At 33.7% G+C, this 18,467-nt stretch overlaps 1 protein-coding gene and 1 pseudogene across 1 annotated transcript; one reads left to right on the plus strand and one right to left on the minus strand.

Annotated features, from left to right (window-relative positions):
- The first annotated feature begins 3,977 nt into the window (after positions 1-3,977).
- On the plus strand, positions 3,978-5,598 carry LOC116135052 (probable aspartic proteinase GIP2). Its single transcript, XM_031420757.1, has 2 exons — positions 3,978-4,012; positions 4,797-5,598. Exons 1-2 carry the CDS (start codon positions 3,978-3,980, stop codon positions 5,596-5,598), a joined length of 837 nt encoding a protein of 278 aa, XP_031276617.1.
- Positions 5,599-6,626: 1,028 nt separating this feature from the next.
- LOC116135009 lies at positions 6,627-17,820 on the minus strand (annotated as a pseudogene).
- Between the last annotated feature and the right edge of the window lie 647 nt (positions 17,821-18,467).

An 18,467-nucleotide genomic window follows, 5' to 3' on the forward strand; every position in this document is an offset into this window, starting at 1 on the left:
TAAGGTGGCCCTCCTTATGACAGAAGAAACACTTCCATTTCCCAGTTTTAGATTTAGGCCTATGTCTATTTTGCCCTCCCTTTTTCCAGTTCTTCTTCTTAGATCTTCCTCTGACTATAAGACCCTCACCATCACTCACATTTCTTTCCCTAATCCTATTTTCAGTGTACTTAGCTAAGATAGCTTCTACCACTTCTTCTAACTTCAGAGTCTGCCTACCATATTTCAAAGTCTCTACAAAGTTCGAGTAGGTTTTGGGTAATGAATTCAATAGAATCACAGCTTGATCCTCATCACCAATTTCAATTGAAATACTCTCTAAATCTTGTATAATCTTAAGAAAATCATTCTTATTATCTTTTAGTGATTTTTGTTCATCCATCTTAAACCCAAATAAGCTCTGTTTTAGAAATAACCGATTAGGAATAGTCTTTGACTGATAAAGTGAGTCTAACCTATTCCATATCTCTGCAGCAGTCTTTTCTTTCGTGACTTCTCAAAGCACTTTGTCACCCAAGCCGAGGATCAGTGAGCTTTTGGCCTTGTTCAGCATGTCTTGCTTTTCTGTGGTGGTTAATGTATTAGGTAACTCTTCTTCTCCCTTCAGAGCTAAAGCCAAGCCTTCTTTAACCAATACTGCCTCCATCTTCATTTTCCATAATCCAAAATCATTTTCCCTGTAAACTTTTCAAGCTCAAACTTAGTTGACATGTTTTTCTCACAGATTCAAAAAACATACAGCAATAGAAAAGTAATCGGTTTAAGAAAACCTAAACACTGTATTTAGGCATGATTAAACCAGTGAAACCCTAACTGGACCTTCAATCAGGCTCTGATACCAATTTCTTAGATTTCTAGGGTTTACTTAATCCTAAACTAGAAGTGAAATGTTTATCAACTCAGCAATAAGAGATGTAACAAATGAAGATAAAGAATGAATCAAGCATAAACAAGACACATAAATTATAGTGGTTCGACTTTGCAGCCTACATCCACTCTCCAAGGCTCACAATAGGGCATTCCATTATCAATCAAGATAGTATAAAGAAAAGATCAGATCAGAACTTGAAAGATTACAATAAGGAAAGAACACACCCAAATCTGAAAAATCCTAGGTTTTCTTCAATTTGAAATCTGCACATTCCTTCAGCATCAGCATGTGTTAAATACACATGCTCCCTTCTTAGATCATCATCCACTTGTCTTTGATTCCTCTATAACCATAAGATGAAATCGATTATGGAACTTTCTTAGGTTTAAGAGCTGTTGAACCAAAACAGAAAAGAGAGAGGTGAAGTCTGCGTAAAAGTGTGATAGCCTAACAGATAACTCATTAGGTTTGATCAAAACGACGTCGCAATATGTGTTTGACTTTTAACAAAGAAAGTTGACTTCCATCGTGGCAAATGAGAAGCCACATCATCGCAGATACATTTACCGAAAAAGGGATATCGAATTCATGCACCGATAGACGTCACACCATCATGACCGTTGATTAATTATGAATTTTGTTTTTAAAAAAAGCGGATGGTGCCACGTTTATTTGGTACATGAATTCGATATACTTTTTCGGGAACTATAGAATTGCTCTTAATAATATAACGTCAAAAATGATTGACAGTCAATGAAAATAGGTGGTGACGTCTTACTTAGGTGAGCAAAGATATAGAGTAATCGACTTGAATAAACACATATTAATTATTATTATTATTATTATTGTTAGGGCCAAAAATCGTCTTGGGCTTGACGAGGCCCAATAACGAAACAAACATGTCACGACCCAAAGCCTCAACTCAATCCCGATTGGGCTTACGCTTAAAATCACCTTGCGACCTACCCACTCTATGAGTTGGGCTATCCTGTAAGTTAAGCTAAACTGGGTTTCAGCCCATTAGCCTGCAATAGTCTATAAATAGGAAATCAGAATCCCATTCTATTTCCTCTTCTACTAAGATTCCAAATCTTACTCAAACTATTAAACTTAATATGATAAGTTCAAGAAATCTTATCTTTTTTATGATAGGGATTATCTCCCACAATAGGACTTAATATCCTACTAAGATTTCAAATCTTATTTAAACTATTAAACTTAATCTAATAAGGTGAAGAAATCATATTTCTTTCTTGATAGGGATTATCTCCCAAAAAAGAGGACTCAGTGTCCTACTAGGACTCCAACCCCTTGGGTTTACTATAAAAACAGAGGCTTACCCTCTCATTAGGGGGAATCTCCCACAGTCAATCTACACTATTCAAAACCATCTATTTGCTCCTAAGTTCTTGCTCCCAAGAACCCGACGCCTCCGTCGTAGTCCTAGCCTCCGACAAGACTCCTGATAATTCTTCTTCTCCTTAATTCTTATTAAATCTCTTTCAGCCTTGCTGACTTGAGCGTCGGAGTACCTACGGCAAACACCACCTCGGTGTTTTCCGGAAGCTTCACGCTTGCCCTTTCATGTGTGCAGGTCTAACGGATTGTCACCTCACGGGATCACACCCTATTTTCATGACGGTAGATTTTTTGCATCTACAATTATTATTATTATTATTATTATTATTATTATTATTATTATTTAAAATGACAGCCAATTATCACGTTGCAACTTCATGACTTGAATATAGAGTAATCGACTTTTTCCCACTCGGTGGTTTGCCTTATGACACAACCAAAAACTTTCAAAATATCATTTTCCCACCCAAAGTTTATATTCAGTTAATATCCAAAATATATTTCACTTTCTCAGCTAATGTTAGACAAGTTACCAAAAGTCAGGGTAAGAAGACTTTTATAGAGTGGAGGCTGGTGGATTGAATGGTGGTGACCGATTAAATATTTCGTCATCAGAGTCAATCATAAATCAACTAAGAACAGAAAAACCCTTAGCTTTGCGGTGGTCAACAATCGCAAGAAATCATCTGTCGGAGTGAGAAAGGTTTGTAGAGAGGAAATTGAAGGTTCAAATGTTGGTGACAGAGAGAGTTTTCGGTGTTAAAATCGGTCATAATCGATTTTGGTAATAATGAAATATTAACTTTGAGTGGAAAAGTGGTATTTTGAAACTTTTTGTTGAGAAATATTATTAAGGCAAACCTTGCGTGGGAAAAAGGGACCTGTCAGTTCCGGTTCTTAAATTCAAGGCACCGGAACCTGAAATACAGGTTCTATTTCCTTACTCGGGTATCCTGTAAAAATTTAATTGCCCCCTATTAGTTTAAAAATGACAAAAATACCTTAAAAGTTTCAACTACACCCCTAATAAATTAAGAAAACCTACATTTAGTAGTTTTCAACTTTTGATTACTCATTCATTTGTGTCCAATGTGACTCATAAATTATGTACTAAATTTCTAATCATTTAATTAAATATTGTACTAATGTTTATAACGTAATATTATAATTAATTAAGTAATCATACTATAAATCTATAATGTAATGTAATAATTAATTAAATTTCTAATCATTTTATTAAGTAATGTATTAATGTAATAAATTACAAATGTTTATAATGTAATGTTATAAATTTATAATTAATTAAGTAATCATTCAACTATGTAATTTTAGAATTAATTAAGTAATCATATTATCAAATTCTTTTCCTAGATTCTGATTTCGGTTCCTCCACATGTAGGAACTGGAATCAGAATCGTATAGTGTTGGTTCAAAAAAAAAATAGAATCAAAACCTATCTACACAATATCAATTCTGAGTAGATTTTGATTCAGATTCAGATTCTACTTGCAAATTCCGGTTCTAACCGCTGCCTGTGTTCATGCTTATTATTATCCTTGTTTTCTTTTAGCAAATCAAAAAGTCAAAAAAGTTCAAAATGGAATGACACATCACATGTGATTCAACGCTAATTGTTGCTTAGCACAATTATCAATGTTTGTTTAAGAAATACTTTTATGTGCAACTTGAAGCATATATTGAATTTTTAATTGCACACTCCATTATATCAGTGCCCAATCTAACAACAATGTTACAGTCAAACGGCGTTGAGTGCGGCACAATGTTTTTCGCGTTACAATTAATGTCTACTTGAATTAATATATAGCCTCACTGTTCCAATCCATCCTTTCTATAATATATAAACAAAACGAGTTAATGACTTTTTTTCATTTAAATAATAGTTTAATGATACTTTTTTACTTATTGACTTTTAAAATATTATTTTATTGATCAAATTTATATTTCAACAATAAACAGAGAGCAAACTCAATCAATGCTCTTAGGACTTTTAAAGAGGGGATGCTAATGAGTATTTTAGTGGTAAAAGGTTAGATTTTGATGGTTGGGATTGATCAGAATTTAATTTGAAAAGAGTAGTTACGAAAACCCTAATCACTCGATTGCTGATGATTGGTGAGTCGACGGGAGTCGGGTTTGAGTTGTTTTAGTGAGTAATGATTGAGGAAGAAAATGGTGATGGTATGGAGTCGCAACAATACCAGAATCGGAAACGGAATATAAATTTGGATAATAAAATGTTATTTTAAAACTTAGTGGGTAAGAAAGTGTCATTAAGCCATTATTTGAGTGGAAAAAAGTCATTTACTCTAAACAAAACCCTCAAACTTGACTAGTATATATATTGAGTAATGCTACAGTCACCGAGAGTAGTGCACCAAATCTGTGCACCGAATGATGTGGCAAAATCCTGACCGTTGATTAATATTAAGTTATAATTAATAGACGATCATGATTACACCACGTCATTCGGTCCACCCATTCGGTGCACTACTCCCGGTATCTCTATTATTTTCCATATACATATATGGTATGACCACTATATCAGATCTAAGGATCAACTCCACTCGCTCCCTCTTTCACCAGAGCAGCTCATCAATGGCTTCTTTCTTCTATCTCTTTCTCTTATCTTTTGCCTTTGCCTTATTATACGCTCCATTGATTCAGCAGAAGTTAAACCTCGTGCTTTTATACTCGCTATTAGGAAATATAATGTCACACTTCAATACTACACTACAGTCGACACAGGAACACCTCTAACCTATCCGGATCTGGTCATTGATCTTGGAGGTCAGATCCTATGGTTCAACTGCAAGAATGGCTTCAATTCATCAACATATCGTCCAGTTCGTTGTGGCTCCTCCAAATGTAAGGTCGCAAAGGGAAGTGGTTGCGTGGGTTGCAATGGAACCCCCAGGCCAGGATGTACCAACAACACTTGTGGAGTCTCTCCATATAATCCATTTAGCAACTTGCTTTACGCAGGCGGGCTAGGCGAAGATACTGTGGCAATATATGAAACCGATGGCAGGTTTTACTTGTCTCATATATATGTCCCACGCTTACTTTTCGCTTGTGGATTTAACGACCAGTTACAGGGCCTTTCAAATGGTACCCAAGGAATGATTGGCCTTGCAAGAACTCAAGTTGCTCTTCAAACGCAGCTCTCTTCGGCTTATAAGATTCAGAATAAGTTTGCTCTTTGTCTTCCCTCTTCAAGTGAGGACGGACTTGGTGACATTTTCATTGGTGGTGGTCCTTACTACATGCCTCCTTACAACAAAGATGCGTCCACGTTGCTTATCAAAACCCCGCTCATAATCAATCCCGTGAGCACGCCCCAAACATAATCTTCAAGGTGATCTTTCTTTCCATTAATATAATATTCCTCTATAATAAAACATTATATGATACAAACGCCCCCTAAGAGTAGAATTTCATACCTTAGAGTATCAGAATAACGATGTGGGGCTTAACCTTAATCCTTGGCAAGGATTTTAGAGATACATTTGTACACAACATTACAACAGAAGATCTGTCGGAAGTCATTGCCAAATAATGGAACATCTAATTTGGGCACTAAGGCAATAATAGTAGCATTAACCTCTTTGAGAAGTCTGCCACATCCAAAGAAATTAATCATAGCCACATTGACATCATAGCCAACAATATCCCAAGCCTCCTTAAAGATTTTAGCAATAAAACCATCAGGCCCGAAGAATTAATTCAATTTAAAGCCATGCTTTTTTAAGTAATACAATTAACAACCAGCTTTATTCCCAAATTCTGAGGAATAGTTTAAACTACTTAATAAGTGAAAAGCATCTCTAATTGTATTAAATAAATACAAAATTGAATAATAAAACACAAAATTGCTGCACATGCGACACCGAATACATTCAAGGATTATACTTAGAGGGCGTTTAGTTGGGGGTTATCCCCCATTATTGAGTAATATCATCTTATATTACTTAGATTACCACGTTTTGTTGTCAAGTAATATAAGATTTCAGTAATCTTCCAAAACCAATAGTAATTACTGTTAGTTATATATGTAGTAATCTTATTATTTTCATTTTCTTAGGTATTTTAAAATTACTTGATAATGTTAATTTTGTTACAATTTTACCCCTTATTAAATTTTTTGGACAAAAACTCCCTTCATCCCTTTTTTTTTAAATTAATTTACATGAACCTGTCATTACAATTTTACCCCTGATTAATTAAGCTTTTGGATAGTAATGCCCTTGTATTTAAAACAAATTGCAAGCCACCCAAGACCACCACCACCCGGCAGCAATCACCGTCGCCGAACACCACCGCTATCATCGGTCGACGTGATCGAAACAACGCACAACCGACTGGACGTCTGCTAAATCTAGCCAGACGTACAGCCAGAGATTTGGTCGTTGACGACCTAGATTTGACCGTTAACAACGGCCAGAATTTGATTGTCAATGGCTCGATATCTGGCCATAGATCTGGCCGGTGGATCTAGTCGAAAACGGCCATATCAGTGCACCATCGGCTAGATCCAGCCGCTCGTGTGCCGTTCTGACGAATGCCGACTGCCGGCTCTCTCTTGGGTGGCCGGGGTGCTTTAATTAGTTTTTAACTTTTATTGTGAGGGTGTTTAGCTAAATTAACAAATACAGGGGGGTTAAAAAAATCTATAATAATAATAATAATAATACAATAATATTATTAAAATAGAAGGGCAATTCAGTAATCTATATAACATACCCACCAATTTATTCCTCCCAACCAAACATACAAATATAACATACTCACCAATTTATTCTAACATAATCAAACACATTCCCCTAAACATTTATAGTAATCGTCAAAGTAATATATCTTCTTATTAATATAACGTTCTCTGAATCAATCGTACCCTTATTATAATAACAAATTCATGTGATAATTAATCATAAATAATTGAAACAACTTGTGGAATGAATTTGACCGGTTGATCATAAAATCGATTGATTCGCATGTGCTTAATTAAATATTTTTAAGTATTTAGATGGTCAAACGAAGGAAGAGAAATAACAATATCTTAAGTATGGGTGAAGATTGCCTTTCCATTTAATTTAGAGTAATGTTACAATTATCGAAAGGAGCACACCGAATTCATGCATCAAATAACGTAGCGCAATCCTGACTGTCGATTAATATTAATTCATAATTAATCCCATGTCATTCGGTGCATGAATTCGGTGTGCTCCTTTCGATAACTGTATTATTTTCCTTTAATTTAAACCTTACCAACAATAGATTGATAAGGTTCAAAAGTTTGACCTTTCAAACCCAACTCATCTGGTCTGCCCATGATAATCACCCTCTGTGTTTGTACGCATGATTTTCATAATATAAATATGGAACAATTATATCATGTGGACATAAGGCTATGCTTTTACGAAGAAGCATTCCATCTTGGGTGTAGTTTAAACGAATAATCTTCATAGCTTGCATACATCAATTAACATATGCTCAGAATCTATAAATTAATTAAAGTTTGCAATAATGCAACACCGACTGCATTCATTGGAGAAATACAATAATATATTTTTAGACCTTAGAGATGCTGTCAGAAAATCGTAGAGTTTATGCATGTAGGAAACTATGATAGCCGACCTAAGTGAAACCAATCAACACAACGATCGGTCAAAAAAATGGTCAAGGCCCTCCTTTTATCTAACACACACATATACCCACACAGCTTCTAACATCATCTAAAAGGGCTAGTGAATATTAAAGAATAACATAAATGAAGAACATATACAAAAATAAAGAACAAGGACATAAATGAAAACATATATATTAAACATGTTAAAGAACATAAATTAAAAATATATATGAGATCTTTTGCTATCCGTAACATTATCAGAATATTAAAACATCCTTGAGGTTGAAGGAAAGTTAGAAATATGAAAGAAACATGGAAGAATTATGGTAAAGATGTGTAGAGAAAATATGGAAGTGTAGATAAAATATGGAAGAGAAAAGTGAGAGAAATAAACAAAATTTTTACAAAGTTCCTCCTCCTCCCGAGAAGGTAAAAGGCTTTATTTATAGATAAGAGGGATACAACCACTCATTAATGAGTCATTGAATATAAGACTAACATTTTGGGTTTAGGGTTTAACAATAAAAAATACCCAACTTCCCATGACCCACACCCACCATGCCGTTTTTAGGCCATTTTGGTTTGAATCTGATGCTGTTGAGCCCTCCGACCACCACCACAACATTCCCCACCACCCCAGCAACAAAACCCCACCATTTTTCCCCTGCCAGCAGTCGCCCTTTGCCAACCACAACAGTCATGTACCACGACTGTCCGTTGCCAAATTTTAGTGAAATCCGACAGTGACACCCCCTCCCACCTCCACCCCTTGACTCACCAGCTTCTCTCCTTCAAAAGCCCCACACTCCCCCACCCTAATCGAACTCCAATCGCCGCCACCTCCTCCCTAGGTTTTTTTGCGATTTTCTTCAATTCCGACAAAATTACTCATCGGAAATCCCTCTTGTCACCACCTATTGCACCACCGTTGTCCCCCCTACTAAGCCCTTATCACTCCCAACCTGAATTGCTTGCCAGTTGCTGTCCACCGCATATGTGCAATAAACCAATAATTAACGGTTGTAGGTATTCTCGTTTTTACGACGAATATTATTGTATTTAACTGAAAATTACTAATGCAATAAAACATTTGGGTAAAAAAGTGGTATTTAAAAAATCTTGGGTGAAAAAGTATCATTAAACAATTATTTAGGTGGGAAAAAGTCTTTACCATTTTAATTATTTGTAAGAAGTTGGTGTTAAAGCTCTTGATGTCCTACCCTGAAAAGGTTTCAAATGTTACCCTGTGATTTATTTGTGTTTATTTCATTACATTATCGAGAATTTTATAATAACATTACAATAATATAATGTCAAACATGTTTGACGGTCAATAAAGATGGATGGTGAGCAAATATATAATTATTTATGCATTATTAAATTATTTAATTTACTACCCAATATGGTAAAATTAGTGCTCAGGCTTCATAGTTTGAAATGATGGGCGTATTGTTTCTGAAATTGGTAAATGTCAGTCCTTCCCTCATGACCTACTATATCTTTAACACTTAGTTAATTAATAGAATCATTTAAAAATATTTTGGATAAGTTGTTGCCTTTTTGCTGTTAACTTTGGATTTAATATTAATACGACATTTTTTTTTATTAAAATGACAGCCAATTATCACGTTCCAACTTCATCATGACTTGAATATATTATCCATTGTTTTCTTTTAGCATCTCAGCATTATTATCAAAAAAAGGTTGAAGTGGAATGATACATCGCATGTGATTCAACGCAGGATTGTTGCTTACCACAATTAACAATGTTCGTTTAAGAAACAAGTTGAAGTATATATTCAATTTTTAATTGCACACTCCATATGAATGCACAATATAAATAACAACAACATTACACTTAATAAATCAGCTTCTTGAAATAATATATGTATAGCCTCACTCTTCCAATCCATCCTTTCTGAATAGTGTGTGTATATATATATATATATATATAGAATAGTCAAGTTTGGCGACTAGATCAGATCTAAGGGTCAAGTTAGTTGACTATAGGAGAGATCCAACGGTCAATGTCTATGGATTAGATCTCTTAGCAACATCATCATCGCTTATAAAAGGAGCTGATTTCATCTCGACTCCACTCACTCCCTCTTTCACTTGTCCTATACATCAATGGCTTCTTTCTTCAATCTCTTTCTCTTATCTTTTCCCTTTGCCTTCATTATACGCTCCATTGATTCAGCAGAAGATAAACCTCGCGCTTTTATACTCCCTATTAGGAAAGATAATGTCACACTTCAGTACTACACTACAATCGACATAGGAACACCTCTAATCTATCCGCATCTGGTCATTGATCTTGGAGGTCAGATCCTATGGTTCAACTGCNCAGAATATCTTATGAAGATACTATTACAAATTCCAATAGGGTGTTGGAGTTTGTGCAAGCTGCAGCCTCAAACACTGACTTATACAAACCTCATATCATATTTAAGCAAGTTTGATTGCAGAGCAGAGCAGCATAAACATAAACATAAACATAAACAATAACAAATAGTAGCACTTATACAAATTTAATAAAGAAATGGAATTAACACAAAAGTCAAAGTTAAGAATTCTACATTCAAAGAGCACAAGAATCGAGAGGGTTTTAGCAGTAAATCACATGGGAGAGGAGACAGAGAGGTTTAGCAGTTTTGAGCTAGCCTTGGGGTTCGATCGCCGGTTGGCAATGGCCTATTTATATTATTATTATTATAATGTTTTCATTTTCAACTCCAATTCCCAGGTGTTTTTGTTTATATAAATAGGACATTTTTCCGAGGAGAGTAAGATGTGACTGTGTATGTTTTTTTGTTTTTCAACTAATTTTTGGTATGTTTGGTTCACTATTGTGAGAGCTTTTAGAATGGTTTTTTTTTTTTGCAAAAAAATTGAATTGAGTAATATTCTAATAAGTTTTTTCTTTAATAGTATTTTCTGAAAATATTTAGATCATTTTTATTTTTTTAAATTTGTTAATTTAATTAAACACTTCTAATAATAAAAGTTTATAAATTGATAAAAATATTCTCATTTACTTATATTTGCTAAATTTAGCCACCATCGTCGGAAGATAGTTAGAATCTATCGTAATAACACATTACTTACCATATCCAACAACGGTCAAACGATAGCCAAATCTGGTGGCCATAGATCTGGCTTTTTTCAGTCAGATCCGTGGTTGGCACACTATCGATCATATCCAGCTAATAGTGCATCATTACGGCAAATTCTGATTACCTTCCAACGATGGTGGCCGAAATTTGACAAATATAGGTGGATGGAGATGTTTTTGTCAATTTATAAACTTTTAATATTGGGAATATTTAATTAAATTAACAAACCTAAAAGGTTAAAAATAATCTAAATATTTTGAATTGAATTGAATAGTATTGTATTTTGAAGAGAACTTTGAATATTGAAATAAATGTGTATTTGGATAGAATAGTAAATGTGATAGGGTAAAAATAATGAATCAAACGGATCTTTAAATACTTTATAAACTTAAAAAATCACATAAGTTATAATATTATTTTGATATATGACTTAAATGCGTTAACCTACAAATTCAAAAAATATAGAATAGACCTCTTTGATCCCAAATCGATTCCTCTGTGTATGTTACTGTATCTTTCATTTTTGTCATCCATCGTAATTCATTCTTTCATTCAAATAATACGCTCTACCCAGAATTAGGATTACCCACCGAACTCTGACACTCGCTTTTATTTAATGCCCTTGTACCTAACTTAACCCATTGCATAAATCCTCTTTAATTTCGTTGCCATCTTCATTTCTTCATCCCAACTAAATTCAATATATATACAACTAACTATGTTGTTGGTTCTGTTGTATGCTGACAATCAAACAATGCCCCTGGATTTGATCCATTACTCATTAATTTATATAATATCTATATACTTTGATAGCAATGTTCACTATAATTAAATTATTAAATAAAGTTTTGGACGAGGACCGACATATTCCCTGAATTCAGTCTTATACGCATATTAGACAATTAGTTCATTACAAAATTCTAAATTTGAACCATGGCTCCAATTTTGTAGCATATGCATAGCACATTTATATACTTTCTCACTGAATACTAAGTGGAAAGCATATTGACTTACAGTAATATTATTATTCTCCTTTTAATTTAGATTTACAGATTGTTTAATTGAATAGAATATAAAAATGAAATCGAGATTAGCATCTTGTTTGTAGACATAGGTTTAAGTCTACTACTTGTGAAAACAGCTTCATTTCAAAACCATATTTACAGGGACAGCTATAACTCTAAAAACAGTGCCTGCAATTCACTAAGCACAATCCTCAACATTTACTGTTCATAAAGACAGACAAAATCAATACATGCAGTTACTTTTCAACCATTCTATTAAAATACCCACCAATTACAAAGCTCTAAGCCTGAGTTTTTAATATATTCTTACTTTGCAGGTTTTTCTTTTGGCTGATTACAATTCGTGACAGAGATTTCACACCCTAAATAGACAAATCTTGTGAAAGATATTATACCCAACAGGCAACAACAGTACACCCCACCTTCTCAACATGTTATAGGCTATAGCTCTCCCTCACGGAATTCGATATTTCTCTCTTTTACCCCTTTTTTTCTCCTTAATCTCAAATCGGGCACCATGGTTTGTCTGAAATCAGAACAAACTCAAAGTCAAAAAGAAAAGTGTAAAGCGATAGATGAAGAAGAAGATCTGGAGTTTGCTATCAATTTCAAAAATGGAAGGGTGAAAGTAAACAAAAAAGAATAGAGAAGTGGGGAGGCGAAGAAGAAAAACGGCAGTGCCAGGAAAACAGTGAAAAAAGTTAAAAACAAAAAAAGAAAAAGTAAAAGGGTTAAAAAAAAGAGGGTGAATCTGTAGGGTGAAAGTAAGATGAGAGGGGCCCGCAGGAGGCATCCACGCCTACTAATGGCAGTGTCTGGGTTTGGGTGTGGGGTGGGTGATGGGTATGGGTTTGGGAGGAGCGGCGTTCATTTGGTGCATGGGTGAGAGTGAGGTAAGAATAGAAATAGTGTGAGAGTTTGGTCAACCTTTTGGCTATGCTTTGATTCTAACTAATAATTAATAATTAATTTATGGGCATCAAAAACTTCGTGGCTGTGCTTATTATTTGTCGCTGTACTGGAGTGTTGAGTGGTTGTAAGTTACTGAGAGGGTGCCATGAACATGAATGAATATGATTCTACCTATCTTTTTCCTTTTCTTTTTTCCTTTTTTAATTTAATTTAACCTTCATTTTAATATTTTTAAAATAACAACAAAATCGCGTGATAAAATATAACTATAAAAAGATAAGTGGTAAATATATAAAACTCGTAATAATGTAAACCTAAAGGCTCAATAATAGTCTAGTAACAACAGATGAATATTGGGGGTGATAATTATAACTGTATTTGGTCGATAGTTCTAAGGTTTTAAAAGATTAATTGAGGTAATAAGCTGGTCCGGAAACCCTCAGTCATTAAAAAAAAAAAAGAAAAAAAAAGGATGAGTCTTGGTTATTTTTAAAACTTAACGGAGTACATGTTAATACCAAAACCTCAGGGAGTTATGTATCTAACTGCTTTAATGTTGCTTGGTAAGAGTTCTTTTCGGCCAATAGGATAATGGAGGGCATTAAACGAATGAGGCCCAAAAGACATCCCTAAAATAGGACAAGAAGTAATTGATTTCAAATCTTACGAACTTTCCCTTTCCCTAATATAGGGAAATAGTTACAAGCACCCACTAATGCTTTAGGAGCTGTCAAACATATGGGTGCAAATTTTCAAATGAAAAGAATGTCAAAAGACAATTTTAAAGCAATGATTGATTTGGGGGTCAAATTGATGTGTTAAACGGCGGTGCAAACATTGTCAAATATTGCTGCGTTGGCTTTGGAAAACAGAAGCAAATCGCTATTGCTTTAATTGAATCAAACTCATTTTCAATTCAATTATAGTTTAATCTCAAGATTCCGTTTCAGAAAAAAACGTTGATTGTTTCTCAAAATTGGAATTGATTATGAAATTGAACTAGAATTTGGAAGTGGGCGCACCCTCACCTCGCCACATTCATTAATCATGTCAATGATCATCTAACCATGTGGGGGCACATACACTTTAAATTAATAATTATCAAAGGAGATCCATCAGTGCAAGTATGGCCCCCGATTTAATTTTAATACAGTCAAGGAAACTTGAACAAATGATAAGGCAAATGAAAGGTCCTGTTTCTAAATGTTTTTATTTATTTAGTGTAACATTCCTTTCAATGGGCCTAAAATTTCTTACAGCAAATTGACTTAATTTTACCATTAATGTTGGGATGGTCATTGGAGTGTGACGTCCTCTAAATTATATTTATTCTTACATTAAAAGAAGAAAACCAAAAATATTTCTCAATGGTTGAAACTTTGGTGTACATGTACGTCTTCGCCCAATTATATAGGCGATTAGGCTTAAATTAAGTTTTAGTGTTGATTTGAGGCCCAGTTCATTCGGTAAGTAAGTCTCATTTTGTTATGATTTTAGTATAAATTTACTTTTTAAATAAGATCAAAGACCTAATGTTATTTAATCTTAAACTATAAACACAGTAAATTAATTTATAAAGCCACAAAAAAGAGACAAAGGCTATGACATAAGGATGGTCTATAGTTCGGCCCAAACGTTAGAAAACATACAAAAGGCCCCGCCCAGACTTGGATGTATTATTAACTTATACTATACATTATAAAATAAAATATACTATTTTATACATATTAATAAGATTAATAGTGCTTTAAAATTAATTAATTAATTATTTATTATATATATAAAAGATTTAGAAAAAATTAACAAAATTAATTAATAAAAAGTGTAAAACCTAACATAGGGTGACCAGGGTTGACATTCCTAATAGAATTATCAAGAATTCTCACTTTACTCATGACAGCCAAGCAAGGTTAGTTTAGAGAGAGGGAAAAACAAGAAAGTTCAAACAAATATTTGGTGGTTAAATAATTCAACACCCCCTAACAAACTAATCCTTTTGTATATACGGACAAAATGCTTGGTGATATTCCCATTATAAATACTTTTACTATTTAATTTTCAAAATTCAAGGCCTAGTTAAAGGGCAGAATTAGTTAGAAAATCGGGTGACTTAACCTAATTTTCGTTAATGAAAATATCTATAAACAAAATAACCGGAATACGCTAGAGTATCAAGTGTAGCGGTTGGTGTGGTCCAGTATGCTTTAATTAGATTGTCAAACTATACTATTAAATAAATTAGGTTGTCAAACTATACTTTAAATGTTTGATTCGAGCTAGAATATTAAGTCCAGTATAAGTGTATATATTAGTATATGTATATCATTTGTGGTTTAACCGTATAAATTGATGCATTGGATTTTTGGTTGATTTGTATTTGAATAAAGCCTACATATTTTGAGAAATTGTGATATTCAGTTGGTTATATATGTCGAAACCCGTTTTTTTATAGTGTCTTATAGGTTTTTCTTCTGTCATTTTAGAGTATATGAAGGAATTAATCAATATTATGAGGGTTTTTAGTGTAGAAAAAATTTGTAAAATATGTATATAGATATAATTAAGTAATTAATTCTTTATGAAATATAAATAAAAAATAATATAGAGTAAAGAATTACTTAATATTTAGTGGGTTGGACTGACAAATTAATTAGGTGGATTCTAATGGTGCACGTCTCACTAAAATATTGGGCGAGATTTCTTGTAAACTCGAAGTTGGAAAGGGCTTTTATTTGGGCCCTCAATTTTAGTAACAGTCATGTCAATGAAAGAAGGTATGAAATATGAATACTTCAAACTAAAAATTAGTTGACTTCATGAATGCATGAGCTCAGGACCTCAGGTAGCATAACATTTTTTTTTTTTTTTGAGTAAACCTGGTAATACCTTTCCTGCGAACCGAAGAAGACTCCTTAGGTTTAACTAACCCTAATAGTAATAGGTTTGCCATCCGACAACAAAAGGAGATCGATAAATTTTCTTTTTGCTTTTATATATGTTGCATTGTTAACTTTATTTTGTGAGTTAGAAACCTAGCTATGTATAATATGGAAGAAAGGGTGACACTTGATTAACCTCAACCTCATCTTACAAATGCATATAGGATTCATTTGAATTTTATAATATTGTTACTTAATTATAGTTTTGAATACTAGATAGTAAAATGACATTCACTGATTTACTGAAGAGCGATACAGATGATAATCATACCGTAATACTGTTATAACTGCAGTGAGGATATGTAGTGTGAGTGAACTATATATATCCAGTATTCATAATATGGTATATAAAAACCATATTATTTTTTATGCCAAGACTTATTATATTTATGTCCCATATTATATATTAGAGGACTGCATAAAAAAGCAAACTATATATCTCGGGGTGTAAACAACATTGGGAAAGAAGCTTTGTGAACTTCAAGTGCCAGTTCCTCCAAGCTCAGCTGACATTCCAACCCTATCTGTAACAACAATTGATTAATTAATAACAGAATCGTAAAAAAGAATTTTTACATGACACATACATATGTTTACAAATTCATGATCATCAAGAAATATTTGCAATTATAGATCAGTACAATAAATAACCATTAAAATCATGCAATAAATATGGCAAAAGAAAAAAGAGCATGCTTTAAAAATATCCCATAATTCAGTTTAATCTAATAGGAAAAATCTCATACCAAATAATCTTTCTCTTCATAAACGTGAAATCAAATGACAGTATATGGTAACTGTTTTAGGATAAAAAAAAACTAATACAATCTAAGTATGTACCTACTAATGATAAGTTAACCTAAGAATAGAAAGACGATAAAAGAAAAGAAGTGTCACCTAAATTTTGGCGAGCTAGTAGTTTATGAATTTGATCCTGTTAACTTTACATAAAGTAATCTCGAACTGTCATAGTCATAAACCATTTCTTAAATTGTGCCAGCAATGTAACGGGAATGTTAAGACCATTATCTCCCAGATGATGACCATATATTTAGTCATGCATTATTCTAATAAGGGGATCGATTAAAACTGTGACACAGTTGCATCTTGCTCCCCTTGGCTCCGTCCTTCGGTAAAAAAGGATAGTTTACTTTGGTGCAATTGCTTTATCATTTAAAGGTACATCTATAGAATTGATACATATTTGCTTATTAGAATTTGAAAGGCATGTTCCAAGTTTGCACTAGTTTCTTAAATGAGGATGACTGTTTTCAATTAGTAAAAATGGTGATTGACTGTCTAATAAATAATCGATCTTTAGCTCATAAAATAAGAACCATGAAATATCGATATACCTTTTTCTTTCATCTTGAATAAAAGGTTTAATGATATATACCTTGATGACAAAGGAGTATAGAACAGTGGCCTCCATGCTACTGATGTTGAGATGAAGACCTCAATGAAAGTTTCTCAATACACTGACTATCTTCACAATTTGACCCGGTATTCTCCTCGCTATTACTTTGAGCATGACGTTGGATCCTGAGATCTTTGCTTCCACATCTGCAACAGAAGAGTTGCAGCATGCTCCTAGTTCCTTAAAATTCTCAATTCCAAAAGGGGTATGAACACTGATCACCCGATTGAGGAGTTTGCACTAGTGGTTTGGACTAGGACCAGGGCTAGGGCTTAAACTCTTCCTTTGTTTCTCGACTCCAAAGCTTGCAGAACTTGATGCAACTCCTGATAAATTCTATCACACCACACTATTATCGATGCTTGGTCCCTAAACAACGAAAGATTTAATCAAAACTACGCCAGAGATCAGAAAGAAAGAGAGAGAAGGATTTTTAATTTACCCTTTGATGTAGAAAAACGGGGTTAAAGAACGCAAAACCTGGGTGGTCATTCATCTGTCTTCTTCTGTTTCTCCCACAGCGATGTGAGACATGTTTTGGTTGACAAAAAGAAGCAAAAACCTAATTCTAATTTGTTTTCTTTTATTCTCTTACGTGTCTCAGCTCTCGATCTCTTACACAAACTTATCAAGTGTTGTGGATTATAGGGACGATGTAAAGAGAGATAAGCCCAAGGTAGCTACTTTCTTGATGATAATAAATGCTTTATGTTGTAGTCCGTGGAGGTATTCTACTCTCTTCCACTCTCTCTCTCTTGTAGAATTACGTCTCACGTTATTATCTTGGGTCAATACCTACCCGCGTGAGTTAAAAATAGCAACAAGTTTCCTCTCTTCAACTTTTATCTTTCCTATGTAGGCATATATAATCCACTCCTTCATCAGTTTCATCAGAAAGTTTAATTTCAGTGGGCGGATTCCACGTTATTATATGGTATCCGTACTGTAAAAAATATTTATAACGTATATTGTCTTCTTAATTCCAATGTGTTTAGATTGCCTTTGGAAATGAATTCCTTGAATACTTTTTTTGCAGTATATTCAAGTGTCTCAGTGATTTAACAGTACGACTCACCTGGAATATTTATTTATGTTTTCAGTATTACTTTCTTTAATTTGTTTATTGTCTAATAATGTGAAGACAAAAACAAGTTAATGTATTCTTTGTGTAAGATTTATTG

The sequence above is a fragment of the Pistacia vera genome, unplaced genomic scaffold (assembly GCF_008641045.1).
Source record: "Pistacia vera cultivar Batoury unplaced genomic scaffold, PisVer_v2 Contig293, whole genome shotgun sequence".
Classification (NCBI taxonomy): Eukaryota; Viridiplantae; Streptophyta; class Magnoliopsida; order Sapindales; family Anacardiaceae; genus Pistacia; species Pistacia vera.